This window comes from Larimichthys crocea, chromosome XII (genome assembly GCF_000972845.2).
Source record: "Larimichthys crocea isolate SSNF chromosome XII, L_crocea_2.0, whole genome shotgun sequence".
NCBI classification, from domain to species: domain Eukaryota; kingdom Metazoa; phylum Chordata; class Actinopteri; family Sciaenidae; genus Larimichthys; species Larimichthys crocea.
The window spans coordinates 14,894,279-14,918,122 of NC_040022.1; the positions used below are offsets into that span (position 1 = coordinate 14,894,279).

The 23,844-nt window shown below is 39.6% G+C and overlaps 1 protein-coding gene and 1 long non-coding RNA gene across 5 annotated transcripts in view; one reads left to right on the forward strand and one right to left on the reverse strand.

Annotated features, from left to right (window-relative positions):
• Window positions 1-23,844, reverse strand: part of LOC113747140 (uncharacterized) — a 140,444-nt gene that overhangs the window by 88,997 nt on the left and 27,603 nt on the right. The gene's annotated exons all lie outside the window — the stretch shown is intronic.
• On the forward strand, window positions 1,717-16,116 carry LOC104919213 (IgGFc-binding protein). Of its 2 annotated transcripts, XM_019262088.2 has the most exons (29): window positions 1,717-1,936; window positions 2,100-2,152; window positions 2,239-2,313; window positions 2,984-3,207; window positions 3,300-3,381; window positions 3,836-4,233; window positions 5,270-5,834; window positions 5,970-6,166; window positions 6,262-6,651; window positions 6,980-7,272; window positions 7,848-8,113; window positions 8,500-8,559; window positions 8,892-9,029; window positions 9,133-9,389; window positions 9,542-9,626; window positions 9,757-9,828; window positions 10,021-10,155; window positions 10,275-10,531; window positions 10,638-10,722; window positions 10,836-11,045; window positions 11,235-11,372; window positions 11,809-12,065; window positions 12,224-12,308; window positions 12,394-13,221; window positions 13,418-13,626; window positions 13,781-13,937; window positions 14,033-14,394; window positions 15,267-15,396; window positions 15,490-16,116. In XM_019262088.2, exons 1-29 carry the CDS (start codon window positions 1,860-1,862, stop codon window positions 15,630-15,632), a joined length of 6,228 nt encoding a protein of 2,075 aa, XP_019117633.2. In that variant the 5' UTR covers window positions 1,717-1,859; the 3' UTR covers window positions 15,633-16,116. The 2 variants fall into 2 exon arrangements, with proteins under 2 accessions (XP_019117633.2, XP_019117635.2); XM_019262090.2 differs by lacking the exon at window positions 8,500-8,559.

The following is a 23,844-nucleotide window of genomic DNA, read 5'->3' on the forward strand; positions in this document are numbered from 1 at the left end:
GGTTCAAATGTATTTATGCTCTAGTTCATTTTGTGTTTTGACCAACTAAACTTAAACTCTGTCTTTACCAAGCTTTGAGGTTGTGACTTTTCAATGTGTTATCACCATTCATATCTATACAACCAGTGTCTTTATGATTCAATATTATGTAACTTTTCAACCATAAAATAACACACTTTATTACAGTGCAGACACTTGTAAACGAGTGAATGGTGCTTCTGTCATTACCAGTCTACACCCCGTACACCTGTTGCACTATGTAAGTACTTAATGCTTTACAGCACTAAGTCACACAATACCAACTATTTCACTTTCTTTGGTGAAACCGGTCATATTTTGTGGAGAAAGTATGTTCTGGCCTTTCTCTGGCTGCTCTGCCTGAACTCTCTGTGAGTTTCTTGATAAACAGTAAACTGCTCATCTTTACCCCAATCTTGTCTTAACTGTAAGTGTAATTCTTATATGGCCCCGAGGACACACTGAGATAAAACCTTGGATGGCCATTACGAAATCAGGCAGATGTCTGCAGATAAGCGTAAATTATCTCTGTAGTTAAAAAGGTCCACCAGTGTGTAAGATTTATTTACAAAATATGGCAGATTATGGCATAAACCGCTATGTTTCCACAGTTTTCCACAATGGACAAACTAAACACAGGCTCTAAAATAGGGCCTTTCATGGTTTTGCTACATTTTGCAGCCACTGTAGTTTCTCCTTCATGCTAGGAAGAAAGGGTCAGGCAAGGTGGTGGCAGTCAGCAACTATGCTGCTAGATGCCTCTTAATCCCACACATTGTTACTTTCAGATAAATTATGTTCTCTTTGCCAAGGAGTGTAAGAAACTTGTTTCGACTGTTGTTGACTGATACTGCGGTGTACAGTAGTGTTTTGTAACTGCCTACAAAGACCTTCTTTTAGGTTGGACGGTTTTAAAGTGTTCTAATATTTGTTTTGGGCCACCCTTTCTATTGACTCATACCAACGAAGAGCTACAGGAATGTCACAATACAGTAGGTGAATCAGACAGTGCCTCTTTCTTATCACAACCAGTTCTTACAGTGTGCACTGTTATCTAGCTGACTTACATTGAATATACTGTCCAAGAAGGTCACAATGTACACACACACCTCATTACATGCTTTTCATAATTATGGATTGCATGAGTCATAAGTCATCTTCTTGGCTTATCTTTGCTAATGTGATGCAGTTTGAAGATTAGCTCTGATTTGCAAAGAAAATTATCTTGTTGCCTCTTTGCATGTAGAATCCATGGGGATCATCAGCTTTGATTGCGTGACCAGCACACACTATCGGATTACATTTGTATTAAAAATTACTTCAGTGATGTTTTGAGATTGACATGTTTGCAGCTAAATCCTTAATGATAAACTGATTTCTAAATTTTTCAATAGGTCCATAAATATGTTTGTGAGAAGAGCAGATATTAAACAATTATACAAATATATATATTTGTATAATTGTTTACCTTGGTCTTGATGTTTTTTTATGATGTAGCAACACTAAACCTTGACCTTGACTATTAATAGTTTTAGCTGCTATGGTCACCACTAGAACATTTTTATGTTACAGTCCAACCCCTTTCATCTCTTCCTGTCCTAAAGTCTTCTTTCTCCACCCACTGCTGGTTACCTGGTTAGACTGCAGGGCTATAAAAGCCTAAAACCTGCCGCTCTGAATTACACAAGAGGGTCTACACCTCTGTGCTGCGAGTTACAGGGCCACGTAATCTGTGTTTCCACTGAGAAGCTCAGTTACTGCTCATCATTCATTTTTCAACTCATCAAAGAGAGAATTAGCAACGGGAGAGCAGCTAAGAGGCTGCAGTTAAGGGATCAGCCATGCTTGGAGGCATCCACACAGATTTGTTGGTCACAGTGACTCTACTCTTTCTAACTCAGACAGGGACTCAGTGCAGGTGGGTCTCAAGATAAATCAGCTTTCAAGTTATTTGAAATATTGTTTTACTTGTTACATTAATTTTGTGGAATTTAAATATGAATTTAAATACATTTTGATTTGTGTTAAAGTCAATCAGATATTTTATTAAGGACTCTGCTATCATTGCTTTCCTACTTTAGGGCTGAAAATGACTTTTCATCAGTTGTTTTACCAGACTGGAGGACAAATTCAGGTAGGAAGTTATTTCATAATCGCTATAATTGCTTGATTTAAACAGACATAAACATTGATATACACACGCTTTCTTTTGTTTCATAGAATATGTTACACAGTGTTTCTATGACAGACACAACAATCAGTTTTGTGACTGGACAAGCAACCAACAAAGAACAGGTACAGAAAATAACATTAAATGTACAATTGTACAGCGATGGATTTGATTAATGTCATGTCATTTTTTAAATCATCAAGTGAGGTTACAGTTCAGTTCAGGTATGAGTTCACGTTGACACTTAGAGATAACCTGAGTGGGGCAACCTTTAATTGTGTCCCACCCATTTGGAGGAGATTTGGAACATCGGTCCACAGTTCTGTTTTAATCTCCAGGCAGACTGTCCGTGCCTCCCTGCATGTTACTAATTGGTCTGAAGCAGGATAATAATCTTTTATAGCCTGGTGTTCTCCCGGGGGCAATCAAAGCAGAGAGTCTGCACTTAAGGTTCAAATTTAGCACAAAACACTCAACAACAGCTATTTTGCATTTTATTATAATTGTGCCGCAACAGATGTACTTTTTGTTTTATTACAATAACAAAGACACGGGAATGGTTTGCGGTTTCTGATGTGATTAAAATTATGATACAACATAAAAGCTCAATCCTAACCTGTGTAGCTATTTTTGTTGTGTGATTTAAAAAGAAGGGAGTAACAAGGTCATTGAATTTATATTTTAGAAAGAAAGTGTTAACATTGAAACTATTTAAAAATGACTTTGGTCACTTTCTATTATATGGATAAAAGCATGTAGTGTATTAACTTGTCTTATTGGCCTTTTCACCTCCAGAAGAAGTTACAGTGAATATTTTAGAAAGTGGTCCACTGGGGCTGGAGGGCAAGGCCTGTCTAGAGTTTTGGTACCTAGCCCCAGTTGCAGCTAAAGGGTCAGAACTCCGCATTCTGCTAAAAAGCAGCGTTGGTCTGGTGGAAATCTGGACATCACCTGCCCTCCCCAGGGATTCATGGAGACAAGTGTTTATTCCCTTGGATGTCAACGAACCAGGGACTCAGGTAAAACGGCATACTTCTAACTGAATTATATATTGGGGCATTAAAATATAGTATTATGTATATTGTAAATAGATAATCTGCTTTTATATCAGGTTGTATTCAAAGCAACTCGAGCAGTATCCGTGGAGGGACAGGTCACATTTAACCGGATAGGTGTAAGAAGAGGATTGTGTGGTAAATATAATTCATTCTTCTTTTACAATATTGAGAACAGCCTTCTTTTAGTCCCATCATTACTAAAAAATTTAAACTCATACTGTGTTCAGGCACACATGGTGATTATGCAATACATAAACCATTATTGTTATAACACAAAATTGCAAAAGATCCTATATCACAAGGCCCTACTAAAGCTTAAAGATGTAAAAGTCTTTATCGTCATTTATCATGTTTAATAAGTTCTCAAGGCAGTTAAAATGTTCTTCTGGTCAACTGATCAATGATAAGTAAGAAAACATAAATCCAAGTAACACTGACATGAATAATAGATTGGGTAACTAAGACAATTAGGAATAGTCTACACAGTATTAAGATTGAACACAGTAATTTATTAATGTTACCAATGAGTTATTTCTAGCCAAATGTGATGTGGTGAAATTATAAAGTGATTCTTTCACATCCCCCACAGGACACCAGTGTGACTCTAACACAGAGTTTTGGACAGATGAGTCCACCCACTGCTTCTGCTCTGTCAGCCAGCTCTCCTGCTCTGTCTCTCAGTGTCCTAAGGGCCAAATCTGTGGTCCTCAGAGAGGAAGCTCCAGTGGGATTTCCGCCTCTGGGACATGCACTATACACAGCCACACAGACTGCAGCACTTTTGATGGAGTGCTGTTCCGCTTCATGGCCCCCTGCACCTACACACTGGCTAAGACCTGCTCATCCACCAAGGCCCTGCCCATGTTCAGTGTTGAGGTGGTCAATGAGCAGAACAGGAACACATCTCTGCCAACCATTCAACAGGTCATTGTGGAGATTGGGGCCTTCAGAATGTCCCTGCTGGAAAGGCAGACACGTCGTGTTGTGGTGAGATACTTTAAAGTTAGATAGAAATTTAGAGCCACACATACTGTGGTCACATCTATAGCATGTGCCAATGTTTGAACATTACTTTCCTAAAGCTAAAATGTAAAAAATGTAATGTAATGCCATTATACCACATTGTTCCATTTACAATGGGAAACCAGCTTTTGATGTTAGATTAATAAAAATTGTGTCAGATTTAAGGTACTGCCCATTTTCCGTTGATGACAAAAAAGGAACATGTGATGCATAATTCCATTTTCATCAGCTTATAATCACCTGAAAATGTTGTGAAGATGTTTTGTTGTCTTAGAATGAGCCTTTTGTATTTACATACATCACAGATCCTCGTCCATGGAGCCATGTTGAACCACCATGTTTCTACAAAAGTGGAGAATGGACAAACTAAACACTGGCCTTTCTCATTATCCATACATTTCATGGCCCTCATAGTTTCTCTTACACACTAGGATGAAGAGGGTGAGGCAAGGGGGTCACAATTAGCAACTGTACAACTAGATGGCACTAAATCCTATATATATTATATATATATATATATTATATATATTATATTTACTCAGCTTGTCTATCTATTTTACTGAAGTTGTCTATCAAACATTATTAAAAAATAGAGTGGCTACGAAATATGGGTGTTCAACATGGTGGACGTTATTATTCCGTACAAAATAGCCAGTAAATAGACTGTCCTAATTCTTACACACTAGACTTGAAGGTATGTACAACTTCAATCTTTGAGCACCTTGCCATTGTGCTGTAATGAATCTTGAGCACTGTATGGACCAAGCAGTTGCCATATCTGCAGACAACTCTACTGATAAGCTGAGTTTATCATTAAGTGGACAGTTTTGAGTTAAACGTTCTGGAATTCGTAGAGGACTTATTGGCCTTATCAGTTCTCAAAGATATATCTTTGCCCAGATAATTCAGCTTTTTACACAAACTGACAGATACAGTCAGTCCATACTGTTGATGGCTGCCGGTAAGGAAGTCTAAAACTTTTACTTTTACTGTTCTTCAGGTAAATGGGGTCTGGAAAAAGCTTCCACTGACACTCAGCAGTGGCAGTATCACCATCAAGAGCAACCCTGCTGCTGTTATATTGGGAACCAACTTTGGTCTTTCCATCTCATATGACAACGCTGGTGCTCTCAATGTCAACTTACCACCCAGTTATGCCAATCATGTCTGTGGCTTGTGTGGAAACTTTAACCACCTCAAAGAAGATGACTTCAGAATGCCTGATGGTACAAATGCCCCAAACGCTACAGTATTGGCTCAGAGCTGGCAGACTGGGCAATCCAACTCCTTCTGTGAAACCATTCTAGTACCTCATCAGTGTGACCCACTGGAGGAAGCTGAATATGCCAATGAGATGTACTGTGGAGGCCTCCTCTCTAGTACCGGGCCCTTTGCTGATTGCCTATCAGTTCTGGGGGCAGAGAGTTACTTCAGGGGCTGTGTGTCCGGCATGTGCTCTACTCATGGTGACCCAGTGGTGCTTTGTGAGACGTTAAAGGTCTATGCTGATATTTGCCAAGAGGCTGGTGTTGTCATACCCAAATGGAGGAACTCTACATTTTGCGGTATGTTACTTTATTGCTTCCTGCTTTCGTTTCTCTACCTCCTGTTATTAAAACAAGGGAAATAGTGGCAAATGATGACTGTAGTATTGCAATAACCGTTAAGGTCATGATCTCTCATCTTTCTTTCCTTCCCAGCCCTTCAATGTGGTGAGAACAGCCACTATAACTCATGTTCTGATGGCTGTCCCGAAGTGTGCTCCAGCCTCGATATAGTTGGCACCTGTGGAAACTGTGAAGAAAGATGTGAGTGTGACTCTGGCTTCAAACTCAGTGGGGGAAAGTGTGTCCCAGCAGAGGACTGTGGGTGCTGGTATAATGGAAAACACTATGAGGTAAGTGATGTAGATGGACAAGGGAATTATTTTATATTCACATATTCACTTCGACAATGCTAGAATTTATTTGCACAACTTCCTTTTGCCTGCAGAGAGGAGATACTCTGTTGGAAGGAGAGTGTGTGCAGCAGTGCCAGTGCATGGGTAATAATAACATGCAGTGCACCACAATGCAATGTGCAGACAATGAGGTTTGTAAGGTCAAGGATGGAGTCAGAGGTTGCTTCACTTTCAAACCCGCCATCTGCAGTGTGTATGGTGATCCACATTATATCACCTTTGATGGGAGGGCTTATGATTTTCAAGGAGGGTGCAGTTACACACTGACTACCACATGTGGAGGAGAAAGCTCAGTCCAGTTCAGTGTGATTGGGCACAACATGCATCATTCCCTTCAGAACTCCACCCGGTCCAAGCTGGAAGCCGTGACTCTTCATATCGACAATCTCGACATCACCCTGAAACAGACTGGATGGGTCGATGTAAGCATGAAAACTCTAATTCTCAACATATCAAATATTCCCAAATGCAACTCTTTTATAACATGTAACACATGCTGTTGTTTATGACTGTGGATTTCCTCCAGTCCATGCAATCATCTCGTGAACTGCAAGTGGCACATTTGCAGTGCCACTGTATTATCTGCTGTAATTCATTAATGTCTGGCTTATGACTTTAGTATCAGCACACCCGTATTTATGGGAGTCAGTTATTACTCTGTGTCATCTGTTTTTAATCTTGGGATTACAAAAATGTTTTATATAAGATGTAAATAAACTCATTATAAATAAAGTATTGTCCTATCTTTAGGTAAATAATGTCCGTGTCCAGCTTCCCTATTCCACCAATGGTACATACGGCTTAATATGGCTCTACATGAAGAGTAATTATATCATCTTGGAGTCGACCTTTGGCCTCAGAATAATGATAGATGGGCAGTACAGACTCTTCCTGAAGGTGGATGAGCGCTACAAGTATGAACTGTGTGGACTGTGTGGCACCTATTCTGGACAACAGGACGATGACTTTGTAACACCAGGAGGCCAAAATGCTACTGGGCCATTTGAGTTTGGTGACAGCTGGATGGTGCCAGGAAATGATGAGTAAGTCATTTAACCAGACAGGTTGTTTGCACCCATTTATACAATACAAATTAAATCAATGTTGTAACATATCAATACCTCCAAAAACAAAAAAAAACATTCAAGAGCAGGTTAAAACACATGTAACTATATTCCCATCAGGCTCAGCTGTTCTTGTGTTTACCATGTTAATATGCTAAACTAACATGACGTACATGGAAAAACAAGTGCTAAACCAGCATGTTAACACTGTCATGGTTAACATATTAGCATACTAATAATAATAATAATAATAATAATAATACTTAGCTCAAACCACCACTGTGCCAATGTGCAATATTTTTTTAAATATCTTCCGTGTGGAATGAGTAATGTGATTTATGAAGAGATATTAACGACAATTAATTACCCATTATCAGCTTATCAGCAGACAATCTCACATTCTGACTTGCCTGGTTGTTAAAGACTCATTCAGTAATAGATTATTAACTATTATTACAACATATCTGGTCTTATTTTGTCGTGGCACAATATATCCAAATGTCAGTATCTTTATTTAAATGCTATGTTAAATATTTAAAATCTTTCTCCTCCAGGTGTACATCTCATCCAAATGATGTCAGACTCTGTGATAATGACGAGGAGAATGAGGCCTATCACACGTGCGACACACTGCTAAGCGATGCTTTCAGTCCCTGCCATGAACACATTCACCCAAGCATCTACCTCAACAGTTGTGTGTATGATTACTGTGCCACAAGCGGTGACCAACACACCCTATGTGAATCTCTGAAGTCCTATGCAGCAGCATGCCAGGTTGCAGGAGTAGAACTGAACCACTGGCAGACAGATACACCCTGTGGTGAGTGTGTGGGTCACTGGAGGATATGAAATGATATTGGTTGTTATATATATATATATATATATATCTAATATATATATATTATATATATATATATATATATCTTCAGCTCTCTGTTCCTGCTTTTTATTTTTGTTTTGATTATGACACAGGATAGTCCCATCGCTTAGAGCCTACCTGAGTTATCCTTTTTTGTTTCTTTGTCCATTTTCTCATTGATAAAAAAAAAGTTAGAGAAATTTGGTGGTGTAGATGTGGAGGGGATGGCCCGTGGAATTTCTCAACGGGTACCACAAAGGCTAAGATGGTTCACTCATTCATTTTGAATTTTTTTGTTTCTTTGTTTGTTCGTTTGGTTTTTTGTTTTATTTTTGTCCCCATTTCAGCTGAGCCCCCAACTCCAACTCCAACTACAACTCCTACATCTCCAACACCAGATCAGACTTGTAAGAGGATTCAGGGTTCTGAAGGTGTATTTGTTACTGGTCTGAACAATCGGTGGCATAAATTAATTTATAATTAATTATTCCAAAACCAAGTTATTTGACTATGCTTACCTCCAATAGCTACATTTACAGATGTTTAGTTTGTACATGTATTTGAATATATTTGAATAACCTTGGTGCAATTATCTATAGATGTGATAAAATCATATTGTTGTGTATAATTAATTTAAATCAAATTACATTTTTTCATATTTCACATTGTAATGTTCCTACAGATAAATAGCACATAATACTTCATCACCATTTCCATTGTGTTTATATGGTTTTCCTAGTCTGTCCCATGAATTGCAACTTTGAAAAAAATCTGTGCGGGTGGGAACAGCTCATACAGGACAGTTTTGATTGGACAAGAACTTCAGGGCCCACGCCATCATACCAAACTGGCCCAGACCAAGACCACACCACTGGTGGTAAAACTCAACGTCGGGCCTTGATATCACATTTGTTGTCTTTCTGTGTTTTTTTTAAATTTCATTATTCATGTCTATTGTGTTATTTACAACGCTTCTCTAGATGGTTTCTACATGTATATTGAGGGGAATAGTGTAACCCATGGAGATTCAGCCCGTCTGATGAGCTCAGCTTGCCATTATGACGGCCCACTCTGCCTGCACTTCTGGTACCACATGTATGGCTCAGCTTCAGCCATGGCCCTCAACATCTACCTACTCAAAGACAATAAATCTACCAAGCTTTCGTCTGTGATGAACAACTATGGTCCAGAATGGCATCCATTAGCAGTTGACATCACAGTGTCTGGTCCATTCCAAGTAAGTTCAATGCAATATTCTGACAATATACATATATAAGGTCTGAAATATTGTGGTTAAATGCTGAACACTATTTTTGCAAAGACTAATGGTCTTCTATGAGCATCTTTTGAATCAAGTGCACCATTATATTTTCCCATTCCCTCTTTCAGATTATAGTGGAGGGAATTCGAGGCTCTAATGCTCAATCAGATGTGGCCATAGATGATATTTCCATCCACTTTGGCTCATGCTCAGGTGACATTCACATACATATGCTGTATAACAACTTTAATTGTTGCATTTATGGTGAAAATAAATTAAGATCTCCAATTATGGCCATACCATATATCACAAAACAAACAAAGTCATTATTTACTTCCTTTAGGTAGGTTCCCTGGCCTGAATAGTGGAACTGAACTTCCTCCCACATCTACAGAAATCCTCCCTTTACATCCAGGTAAGTGCACAGGAAGTTATATTTTATGGGCCACTTGTTTTTGCAACAGAAAGCTGAAGTGTGGTTACAAATTAACTTTTGTTTCTAATAAATACTGAGCTGCAATTTTTAACAGTTAAGTTATAGATTGTCTAATTTTTTCGGGAAGTTACACAAGGGCTTTATAAATTTTTGCCAATGTTTCCATTCTAGTCTGCAATTTCGACTGCAGCTACGACAGTGGCCTTTGTAGCTGGAATCAGATGGTGACAGATGCTTTTGACTGGACGTGGCAAAGTGGTTCCACACCTACCTTGATGACTGGGCCCTCTGCTGACCACACTGGTGGTAATACACTTTTTCCCTATTCAATATAATAAGTGGTGACAGATAGCATAACTGTAGGGATAAAAACTGATTTACCATGGAGTATATCTGCTCATTTTGATCATTTCATTTTTTTCTAGATGGTCACTATCTTTACATCGAGGCCAGCGGTGTGACACATGGAGACACAGCTCGTCTCATCAGCTCCGAGTGTTTAGATTATGGTTCTCAGTGTCTGCAGTTTTGGTACCATATGTATGGTTCAGCCAATACAATGGGCATCAATGTCTATTTGCTCCAAAACACATTAGCCAATGATGTTTGGTCGAAAAGAAATGACCAAGGAAATGTATGGCAACTGGCTCAGGTGGACTTCACAACAACCGGAGCTTTCCAGGTCAGACACCTTCCACCAGACAGGGGGCCAGTAACTGCAGTGGTAGAATATTAACAATAAGAGACCTCTTACAAATAATAACACGTATATTGTTTTCCTAATTCAGATCATCATTGAGGGGCGTAGAGGTTCCAACGAAGAGTCTGATGTGGCCATAGATGATGTAAAGCTTTATCGTGGTCGGTGCTCTGGTAAGAAACTTATACAAAAAATGTGTGCCACTATACCTAAACATGTTGCTTATTTTAAGGCTATATAGATTGATAAAGTTTGAATTTTTTGTAATTATTAACCTTTCTTGCAGATCCGAGTGGTGTTGTAACAAGACCTCCTAAACCTGATGGAAACACCACAGCTCCTCCAAGTGTTTCTTTGCCAACTACTGCAGCTCCACTTACTACTCAGCCACCTGTAGCAAATGTCACCATTCCTCCAACAGTCGAAGCAACAACTGACCTAATTAACAGGGACAATGTCACTGAAACTCCTGATAACACACTACCACCACACTCAGGTACATTTCAATATTAAGTGTTTTTTGATTTCTGATTGACTGCATCACTGATCTCAAATCCATGTCTGACTGTAAACTGTAATCTTGAACAAGATCTATATTAGAGTCAAGTTCTTACTGATAAGTTTTCAGGAAGTTGCACAAGGGCACAGGGGTTATGTTAATTATTTGTAAATGTTTCCCTTCTAGTCTGCAATATCGACTGTAACTTCGACAACAGCCTTTGTAACTGGAATCAGATGGTGACAGACGCTTTTGACTGGACATGGCAAAGTGGCTCGACTCCCACTATGATGACTGGCCCTTCTTCAGATCACACTACGGGAGGTAATAAGACTCAGACACAAACCAAGGAAAGATGATTTAGAACTGTCATAAAAAAAGAAAACATGCCTTGCCAGTTTGACGTCAGATAAAGTCACACTTATAAATGGTGGGAAATCCCATTGTTGTAGCAGTTCTTCCTTGTCAAACCAGAATGGTAGACTGACAGACGCTGTCAGGCCAAGAGTTCCTGATGTATTGTATTTCATCAAGCTAAGATAAACTATTTTCCTTTAGCCTTCTGTGAATTTGCCAGAAAAGCTGCTGCTTCTAAATTAAGTATTTTTTTTTTTTTTGCGTGTTTACAGTGAGTTTCAGCTGCAATTGGACATGCCTTGAATGTGAAATTAATTGAGACATCATAAGAGAACACATAAGACCACACACAACCTGCTGTTCATTATTTGCTTAACTTTTTTTTTCTTTTTTTTTGTACTAGTTGGCCATTATCTTTACATCGAAGCCAGCAGCGTGACACATGGAGACACGGCCCGCCTCATCAGCTTGGATTGTTCACACACTGGTCATCAGTGTTTGCAGTTCTGGTACCATATGTACGGTTCAGCAGATACAATGGGCATCAATGTCTACCTGTTCCAGGACAGAAAGGCCCTTGCTGTCTGGCAAAAGAGGAATGATCAAGGAAATAAATGGCATCTGGCTCAGGTGGACTTGACAACAACTGGAGCTTTTCAGGTGAGTCACAAACCTAACCAAACAAACCAAATATTGTACTACCTGCAACAATAAAGTAGTGTAATTGGACCTAATTAATCTGTATTAATTATGTCTAATTAATCTCTATGCAAACATTTATACCAATATTCAGTAGTAACCTGTGCACTTAATTTTAGATAATTTTTGAGGGGCGAAGAGGTTCCAACGATCAGTCTGATGTGGCCATAGATGATGTATTGCTTCATCACGGGCACTGCACAGGTAATTCTGTCCTTCTACTGACATTCCTACAGATACATGTACACACGTTGTTTCATAACTAAAAATTGATGCAACTTAATTCCAGGTACAGAGCTTCCTCCAGCAAGTAGCTCAACCCAACCACAAACATCAGCTTCACATCCACCATCAACAACTATCTTTACAACAATCACCACAACAACCACAACTCCAACTCCTTGTGATACACAAACACCAACTGTGACCCCAACAACAAGACCACAACCCTCAACTACAGCTAGACCACAACCCCCAACTACAGCTAGACCACAACCCTCAACAACAGCTAGACCACAACCCCCAACTACAGCTAGACCACACCCCCCAACTACAGCTAGACCACACCCCCCAACTACAGCTAGACCACAACCCCCAACTACAGCTAGACCACACCCCCCAACAACAGCTAGACCACAACCCCCAACAACAGCTAGACCACAACCCCCAACTACAGCTAGACCACAACCCCCAACTACAGCTAGACCACAACCACCATCAACAACTATCTTTACAACAATCACCACAACAACCACAACTCCAACTCCTTGTGATACACAAACACCAACAATAACCCCAACAACAAGACCACAACCCCCAACAACAGGTAGACCACAACCCCCAACAACAGGTAGACCACAACCCCCAACTACAGCTAGACCACAACCCCCAACAACAGCTAGACCACAACCCCCAACTACAGCTAGACCACAACCACCAACAACAGCTAGACCACAACCCCCAACTACAGCTAGACCACAACCACCAACAACAGCTAAACCACAACCTACTACAAGCATTAAACCACATCCAACAACAGGTACGCCTCAGCCTACAACTACTGCAGCATCACAATCAACAACAGCTAGACCCCAACCACCAACTACACCTGAAACAAGTAAGTTATAAGTTAGCATTTCTCAAGAAATATAGACTAGGTTTTCAGTATGAGTTCAGATATTCTATCTACAGTACTCTATGAAAACTGAACATGTTCTGTTTAAAGGTAGCATTTATTAGGCTGTTTTTGTTTGCCATTTTAAGATTATGACTAAGAATATACCCTGTCCCTACCTTTCTGTGTCTCTCTCTAGCACTCCCTTGCCCACAGAACAGTCACTATACCAATTGTATAACTGCCTGCAGCCCCACCTGTACATACCTGAATGGCCCACCAGGCTGCAGTAACAATGAGGATTGTATGCAAGGATGTGTATGCAATGAAGGCTTTGTGCAGAAAGGGGGGAATTGTGTCCCTATCCAACAGTGTGGATGTGTGGATGGGAATGGCAATGTATATCAGGTGACTGACATGACTGACTCTTCAATCAATCAATGTCATAAGGCAATCACAGTGATGATTTTTAAAAACATAAAACTATTTTCTGAAAGCACAAGCATTACTGCCATAAATGGTTGAGGCCCAAGCATTACAAACACTCTCTCTTTCTTGTCAGTTCAATGAAGTGTGGTACACCAATCACTGCCAGCAGAAATGTGAATGCGAGAAATACCAAGGCATGGGAAGGATTGATTGTGACAGCAAAGATGAGTGCGATGGAAATGCTGTCTGCCTTCAAAATGAGGAGGGCAATTATTACTGCCAGTCTACAGGTGCTGTAAATGCCAACACTTAACACTGTGATGTATCTCAAACCATACATTTTATTCACTAATTTATGAATTGCTTTACATTTTTTGCTCCACAGGCTTCAATGAGTGTACCATCAAGACTGAGTACAAAACCTTTGATAAAATGGACTATGACTTTAAAGGTGAGCACTCATATGTGCTGGTCCAGACCAAGAACCTCCCAAGTAACCTTCCAGATGTCTACATTGAGGCCATCAATAAAGAAGATGAAGATAGTCACCATAGTAGTGACAGTAGCAGTGAAGAAAACCACAGTCGTAGAGCCAGGGATGAAGATGAAGATGAAGATAACAATTCTGATGATAGTGATGAAGATGACGATGACAGTGAAGAGGATGAGGAAGACCACAGATTACAAGCACTTAAAATCAGAGTGTACAATCACACAGTGGAGTTCAGGGAGAGACGAAAGCTTGTTGTAAGTATCAAGGGCATTTTTAACAACATACTGCCTCCATCTCATTTTCCTGTGGCGCCTTTTCTGCAGACACAATAATTTGTTCATGGGATATCATCATATTTCAGCCTGCCCACAAACATTTGTGATAGCGCTGAGGGAAATAACCAACACTCCTTCACATTTTCTCTGTGAGGTGTTACAACAGCAGTGAGGCAGATGATGTGCTATGTGCTGTGTTAAATTATGCTCTGTCATATGTTATTTCCCTATTGGCACATCACACGTTTGTGTGCATGTGTAAGAGAGGGACAGAGAGAGAGTGACAGAAAGAGTAACAGAGCATGCAAAAAAGCTGCAACATTGATATATTAATTCAGAAGTAAGACCTGTATTATGCAAGTGTGTCTGCGCGCACACTCTCCAAAGTCTGAGTAAATTCTAACAAGGCTTGCACACAGTATTTTGTATTCAATATCCAAAGAATACTGGTACTCAAGCTTGAGCATATTTAAGCTGTCTGTCAGTCAAACTATAAAATCTTTGAAAATTGTATAGCTAACATTTTTAAATGTTTCATACAATTATAGATATAATTAGGTCACTAAGGTCATAAAAATGTCTAACCCTTCCAACTTTCAACATCTGAAAATATTAAATAGTCATAGTAAGAGTCATAGTGATAGTAATTAATGAGAGGATATAATGTTTACCATTTTCATCATCTTCAATGTGCACATTTGTTAATTAACACAAAGTAGGAATGTCAATAGTTTTGTATACATTTAGTCATAAAGTACAAACACAATTCTGAACTAATAAGCTGGGCTAGTTGAAAAGTGATAACCAGAGAGTGCCAAATTGACACGTCCCTCTGCTCTGTCTCCCTACAGGTGGATGGAAGAAGACCCCACACTCCTGTCTCACCAACTGCTGGTCTGAACATCTATGAGCATTTTTCTCGCATCTACCTGAAGACAGACTTTGGTCTCTCAGTGGAGTTTGATGGACATAGCAAAGCAGGTAACTAATGTACACCTCACTAAACAAGTCTAATAGGCAGTCCTAAATCTTTGAACTAATAATTTATCACTTCATTCAATTTTGTGCCTGCAGAGATTATTCTACCACGCATATATAGAAGGAAGATAGGGGGTCTGTGTGGAAACTTTGATGGTCAAAAGCAGAATGACTGGATGAAGCCGGATGGTACCAGGGCCAGGAGTGCTAAAGAGTTTGGGGAAAGCTGGAGAGTATGAATATCAGATCCATGTAACCATATCATACAGCACTTAAAATTGCCTTGCTTCTGAAGAAATCTTATTTCTATATTCTGTCATAATATTTTAGACGCTTCAATGTAGTGAGTCCCTGGGACCCATCAAATCAGTGTTAAACTAATATTTGATGTTATATGGTTAGAATTATGTATGCTGAATATTACAGAACATTTGGACACGAACAAACTTAATTTAATTTTAAAGCTTTCTTCTAATTTAGACTCACTGAAGATATTAATACTTTTTAATATCTGCATGAACCACTCTTACATCTGGAACAAAAATTATTGAAAATATAATTAAAATATAAAGCTCACCTGTTCCTCCCATTATACCTCTGTATAATCTATATAATGTATCTGTATGCATACACAGAGATTAGCAAATAGTCATTCTTGTGTATTAAGTTGCTAATCGGAGTGCAGAGGATGTCTTGGAATAAAATATTTTTACCTCTTCTCATGAAATGATTGTGACTTATTCTTGATAGATAAATTGTATCTTCTCAAAACTTTATTGATCAATCTGTTCCAAACAGCACAGTGAAAATGAAACCACAATTAACCCAATGTGCAGAAATAGGAATAAAAGGACACATAAATTAGGTGACAAAAATAAAATATTTTGTTTCAGTATGGATTTCTTGTTCACAATGTAGTATTTATCAAGGGAAAAAAAGGATCTGTGTTGCCAAAAGTCTAGTCACTCTAGTCTCAAGTGTAGCTTCAACCGCATTCTTGAAATATTTACCTGCAGAACTGAAGTCTACTACTGAACATGGTAACGTGATATGATTCTGTGAAGACAAGGCAGTTATTTTCTCGTAGACAATAGGATTATTATTGTCCAGAATGTCCCTGTTAGTTTGTGTTTTCAATTTTTTGTGACGTTCATATATGTGTATAAATAAGCCTTGGTGATACCCAGCAGCCACACACAGTCATGGACTGGCTTGTATTGTACTTTCTTCTGTTGGGATTGCTACCTCTCTATGATGGTGAGTAAAACATTATCACATTTAATATTTAACAGTTTAATTAAATAAAGATATGGCTTAATTATCTCATTATAATGTTTTTAACAAATAAAAAATGTAGAATACAAAATTACAACAAGGTACAAGGTTGTTTTTAAAAAAAACAGTAATACTTTATTTTATTGTTCTTTGATTTGCTTAACAGAAAGCTAATTCCTCGCCACATGATTTAATCATTGGATTATTTCAAAAGATTGGCCTAATGGTAAATAATTCAACACTCAAGTGCAGTTCGACTGTAAATTAAATATTAAATTAAATTAAATTCAAAAAGATCCTGCTGCATGTTATCGTCCACAGGTTTAAGCTAAATCATTAATCGCTTTATAGGATATAAGAAATTAAAGTAGTAAATAAATATAATTGACTTGTTGTCTTGTTACATGTTGATCAGAGGTCAGTATGTTAATTGCCCTGTGTGTGTATTACTGAAATATATAGGCACTATGTATATAACAAATGAAAAAATAACCAATTCTGTAACAAAATATTAAGGTAAGAAAAGAGGCTTGTTTACGTAAAGGGTCTATGTGAAGATTTGGTAAAGTCCGGATGATTGTGACACCATTATTACGAAACTTAAACAGACACTGATCCCTTTCTCCATTTGTAACCAGTGCCTGTTTAAATACCAGTTTGAATAAATTTACCCTCAACAGTCTCTGGTAACACCCAACACAACAGGCAGCAGTGCAACATCTAAACTGGTGGAAGTGAGCACAACCTCTGTCTCCACAGTCTCTGATACTACAGCAAACAGCAATACTACTACTGCTACGCCAATAGATATCAGTACAACGTCAGAATCCACAGTGTCTACTACTACTACTGTCTATTACTACGGCAACCAGTGAAACAAGCAGCAGCAGATAACAGCACAACTTTGATGGTTAGTGGCATGAAACACAGATATCATTCCAGACAAGTTTTTGAAGGAGGTTCTGAGTTCTGTTGGGTCAAGCCTCCTTGTTTTCATAAACAAGCTCAGGGTCTGTTCCAGCTGCCTTCAAACACGCTATGGTTAGGCCCCTCCTAAAAAAAACGCATCTTGACCCCTCTGTGCTCTCAAATTTTAGACCTGTCTCCCACTTGACTTTTCTTTCTAAGGTTTTAGAAAACATTGTTTTTATTCACTTACAGACATTTTTGGAGATAAATTCTATTGTTGATAAATGTCAGTCTGGTTTTAGATCTTGACATAGTCAGCACTGTTAAAGGTGCACAGTGATATTGCCTTGTCTGTGGATGCTGGGAATCCTGCTGTGCTGGTGCTGCTGGACCTCACAGCGGCTTCTGATACAGTCGACTATGCAGTCCTTCGATCTCACCCTAGAGCAGCACGTTGGCATCTGTGGCACCGCTCTCCAGTGGTTTAGGTCATACCTGGCAAACAGGAGTTTCTCTGTCGTGATTGGTGACCACTGCTCTCTGCCCTGTGGGGTGCCACAGGGATCTATTCTTGGCCCTATTCTGTTTTCATTGTATATGCTACCTCTGGGATCAATTATAAAAAAAACACAACCTGTCTTTTCACTTTTATGCCAACAATTTGCAGATATATCTGCCCATGAGCCCAAACGAAAACACTGCACTTACTAAGCTGCTGGACTGCATTACAGATATAAAGCAGTGGCTGGCACAGAACTTTTTGCACTTAAATGACAGCAAAACTTAATGCATTTTGTTTGGTTCACCATCTATGTCGGATGTTTTCACCACGAATTCTGGCACTCTGGCCCCCTTTTTAAATCACATGTCAAAAATATTGGGGTAACATTTGATAATGGGCTCAAATTTGACAAACAGATTAGCTCTGTTGTCAGCACAAGCTTTTTTCAGCTCCGTCTCTTGGCCAAAGTGAAGTCTTTCCTCTCTTTCTCTTTTCTTCTTATTTGTATGTTATGAATGTGTTATGTATTGTTTTATGGCTTTGTTGTAAAGCACTTTGGGTACCTTTCGGCTATTGTACAGGGCTATACAAATTTGATTTGATTTGATATAACATGAACATTATATTTTGTGTGTGCCACTTAATATGCCATTGGAAATTACATTAATAAAGAAATAAAAAAATAAAAATAAGTAACTGCTTTAAAGTATTAGGCTCAATGTATCAATGAATATTTCCGATTAGTGAGACCATTTAAATTGTCTAAAATACAAAGTTTGTGGCTTTATATTTCAAAAGCAACTCCAATATTTATCTGTTTTACCAAGTTTCTGGTTGTGGAGCTTTTTAATGTTACCTCTATTAATCCAGTTTGTTTGCTTGCTTCCATGGCTGTAGTACATTTCATATCAGGCAACCAACCAACCATTGACATGGGCAGCCAAACCAGATCAAACAAAGCAAATTTCAAAATGAGCGTAGCTGTGTGTATTGTTGTAAAGAAGCTACTTTTTCAATTTAGCATCTTTCCTTAATCTCTAATGACATAGCATGGTCATTTTATGATCTAATACAGTAAATATTTTAAATATTGTTCCTTTAACCATGCTCTAGTCTAGCCTAAATGTATCTAATTGTCTGAAAACCATTAGTCACATTAGTCGCATCTTATTGGGAAGATTGAATGTGATTGCTCACTTTTGCTGTACTAGACAGTAGTTAAGGCTTAACTTAAATCTTGTTTTTCCAATCAAATGATATTACAATGTCCTTTTTTTCATTTTCTAGCTCAAACAGCTACTCCCACTCCAAAAGGTAATATCCACAACACCACCTCACACTTCACTGTACAGCAAACAAACCCGCTTCCATTCCTCCAGTGCAACATATTCTGTCTCTACATTAAACTCACAATAAACAGCAACACCCCTCTTAAGCCTCTCTGCTGCATCCAACCAATATGTATCAAACATATCATTCTCATTCTGATTTGGATCTATGCCAAGTCTGCCAGAAAGCCTCATGACTACAACTACTTCTGCTATTACTACTACACTACCGTTCTATAGCAAAAAGCTATGCCAGTCATCTGCTCGATTACTGAACTGTTAATCATGATTTTGTAAGTTATCGGAGTGCTCTTCAAATAACACACTGAAGTTACAGATAGGTCGGCACGGTGGTGCAGTGGTTAGCACCGTCGCCTCACAGCAAGAAGGTTCCTGGTTCGTACTTTCTGTGTGGAGTTTGTACGTTTTCCCCGTGTCTGCATGGGTTCTCTCCAGGTACTCCGGCTTTCTCCCACAGCCTAAAAACATGCACCTTAATAGGGTATTTGGTGACTCTAAATTGTCTATAGGTGTTAATGTGAGTGCGAATGGTTGTTTGACTCCATGTGCCCTGCGATGAACTGGCGACTTGTCCGGGGTGTACCCCTGCCTCTCGTCCAATGTCAGCTGGGATAGACTCCAGCCTTTCCACGACCTTAGCAAAGATCCACGGTTACAGATAATGTACAGTATGTATGTATGTAAGTTAAAGATATAAATCAGTGTTGATCTTTTGTACTGTGCTGTGTGTGCTGCAGGCTGTGCAGGTCCGCCAGTGCTGTGCTGCCCTATAGGGATTAAATGTTTCAGGGGTTGCTACTGTGATGAGCAGTGCTTGACGTATAACGACTGCTGTCCTGACTACACGTCAACCTGCAAACAACGTAAGTAAGGGTGGACAGAAAATAAAGTAAGGTACAAAGTTATGTCTGTTTAGGATATGACTTTGAGGTTTTAAAGGTTTACAGTGCAAATCTTTATTTCTCAACTACAGCTTTTACCACTGCTCCACCACTACGCAGCAGTACTATATCTTAGGGTCACTGATAGTTTGACACTCTTTCAATACCATGAGTTTACATTTTTATTATCATTATTTATACATTTAAAAAATCCAAAATATGATATGAAAATACTGCTGTCCCTGTATGATACAGCAAGAGGGAAACAGAGAAAGGCCGAACAGTAAGCAGGTATGTGTGCGGGATGAGCCAGAGGTGTATTTGTGAAAACTGAAAAGAGAAGGAACTAAGGTATTTTAGGTAATTACCTTAAAGTAAGGTAATTTACGTATCTAAATAAAATGTAATATACCCACTCCAGTTACATTCTGTGGAAAACATTGTAAGTGGTCCTCAATAGTGACTTTGGTCCTGGGAGTTTTCTGTTTTTAACCGTGGCATCAAAAGAGCTTTTAGTGGTATTGTATGGATGATCTGGTAATGTGACAACCTTACTTATTTCTAGACTGGTAAATAATCTTACAATCTCATCAACAGTCTCGTCAACAACAGCACCCAACACAGCATCTGCAGGATTGAATGTGAGCAGAAGAACACCTACACCAGCAGATTACAGCACAACTTCATCCGTCTCTGTAAAGGCAGCAACCATCACAACAAACAGCAATACTACTGGTTCTCTAACAGATGTCAGTACAACTTCAGCATCCACAGTCTCTAGTACTACAGGCACCAGTGAAGAAGGCAGCAGTACATCTACACCAGCAGATAATGGCACGACTTCATTAGTCTCTGAAACAACAGCACCCAGCACAACAAATACAGTCCCTGCTACTACAGCAAGCAGCAGCACTGCGACATCCACACTGGCCTCGGTCTCCACAGTCTCTGCTACCACAGCAACCAGTGAAACCATGAGCAGTACATCTACACCAGCAGATAACAGCACACAATCATCAGTCCCTCTGAAAACAGCAACCAGCACAACAAACAGCAATACTACCTCAACAGTAGCAAATATCAGTATAACTTTAGCACCGACAGTCTCTGATACTACAACTACAACTAGTATGAAAGGCAGCACTGCAACATCTACACTGGCAAATAATGCCACAGCTTCATCATCTACAGTCTCATCAGCAACAGGACCCAGTACAACATCTGCAGGATTAAATGTGAGCACAACCTCGACCTCCACAGTCTCTACTACTACAGCAACAAGTGAAACAAACAGCACAACAAACACAATCTCTGATACTACAGCAACTAGAATCAAAGGCAGCACTGTGACGTCTACACTGGGCAAAAATGTCACAACTTCATCAACATCAGGACCCAGCACAACTTCTGCAGTACTGAATGTGAACACAACCTCAGCCTCCACAGTTTCTAATACTACAGCAACCAGTGACACAAGCAGCAGTACAGCTACACCAGCAGATGACAGCACAACTTCACCAGTCTCTGCAACAACAGCAACAAGCACAACAAATAGCTATACTACCTTAGCATCTATAGCAACAGCACCCAGTACAACATCTGCAGTATTGAATGTGAGCACAACCTCAGCCTCTAATCCTACAATGACCAGCTCAGCAAACAGCAATACTGATGCTATTTCAGCAGATATCAGTACAACTTCAGCATCCACAGCCTCTAATACCACAGCCATCACCGAAACACACAGCAGTACATCTACATCAACAAGTAACAGCACAGCTTCATCAATCTCTGAAAAAACAGCACCCAGCACAACAAACACAGTCTCTGCTACTATAGCAAGCAGCAGCACTGCGACATCCACACTGGCTGATAATGTCACACCTTCATCAGTCCCTCTGAAAACAGCAACCAGCACAACAAACAGCAATACCTCAACAGTAGAAAATATCAGTATAACTTTAGCACCGACAGTCTCCGATACTACAACAACTAGCATGAAAGGCAGCACTGCAACATCTACACTGGCAAATAATGCCACAGCTTCATCATCTACAGTCTCATCAGCAACAGCATCCAGTACAACATCTGCAGGATTAAATGTGAGCACAACCTCGACCTCCACAGTCTCTACTACTACAGCAACAAGTGAAACAAACAGCACAACAAACACAATCTCTGATACTACAGCAACTAGAATCAAAGGAAGCACTGTGATGTCTACACTGGGCAAGAATGTCAAAACTTCATCAACATCAGGACCCAGCACAACTTCTGCAGTACTGAATGTGAGCACAACCTCAACCTCCACAGTTTCTAATACGACAGCAACCAGCAATATTATGTCAACACTAGCAGCTGTCAGTGCAACTTTAGCACCAACTGTCTCTGATAGTGCAACTAGTATGAAAGGAAGCACTGCAAAATCTACACTGGCAAATAATGGCACAGCTTCATCATCTACAGTCTCATCAGCAACAGGAGCCAGTACAACATCTGCAGGATTAAATGTGAGCACAACCTCGACCTCCACAGTCTCTACTACCGCAGCGACCAGTGAAACAACCATCAGTACATCTGAATCAGCAGGTAACACCACATCATCATCAGACTCTGTAACGACAGCAACAAGCACAACAAATGTGCTACCAGCACCCAGTACAACATCTGCATTATTGAATGTGAGCACAACCTCAGCCTCTAATCCTACAATGACCAGCTCAGCAAACAGCAATACTGATGCTATTTCAGCAGATATCAGTACAACTTCAGCATCCACAGCCTCTAATACCACAGCCATCACCGAAACACACAGCAGTACATCTGCATCAACAAGTAACAGCACAGCTTCATCAATCTCTGAAAAAACAGCACCCAGCACAACAAACACAGTTACTGCTAATGAAACAACACGCATGAAAGGCAGCACTGCGACATCCACACTAGCAAATATTGTCACAACTTCATCATCTACAGTCTCATCAGCAACAGGACCCAGTACAACATCTGTGGTAATGAATTTGAGCACAGTCCCAACCTCCACACTCTCTGCTACTACAGCAACAAGTGAAACAAGCAGTATGACTACAGCAGCAGATAACAGCACACCTTCATCCTTCTCTGTAAGAACAGCATCCAGTACAACAAACAGCAATACTACCTCAACACGAGCAGATATCAGTGCAACTTTAGCAACCACAGTCTCTGATACTGCAGGAACAAGCAATACAATGGCAAATAATGTCACAACTCCATCATCCGCAGTCTTGTCGACAACAACACCCAGTACAACATCTCCGGTACTGAATCTGAGTACAACCGCCGCTTCTACAGTCTCTGCAACCCCTGAAACAAGCAGCAGTACATCTACACCAGCAGATAACAGCACAACTTCAACACTGACTGCAATTTCTAAAGCACCCTACACACCAAACAGTAGTACTTCCTCTATGCTACCAAATACCAGCACAACTTCTGCATTGCCAACAATTGTTGGTACAGCACCCAGAACAAAAAACAACAGTGCATCTGCGTC

Bases quoted from the DNA above. Each gene is read 5' to 3' on its own strand.
- LOC104919213 (XM_019262088.2), top strand. From the start codon at position 1,860: ATGCTTGGAGGCATCCACACAGATTTGTTGGTCACAGTGACTCTACTC. The intron at 2,153-2,238 runs GTAGGAAGTTAT...TTTGTTTCATAG, and splicing joins AGACTGGAGGACAAATTCAG to AATATGTTACACAGTGTTTC. The intron at 6,167-6,261 runs GTAAGTGATGTA...TTTTGCCTGCAG, and splicing joins ATAATGGAAAACACTATGAG to AGAGGAGATACTCTGTTGGA.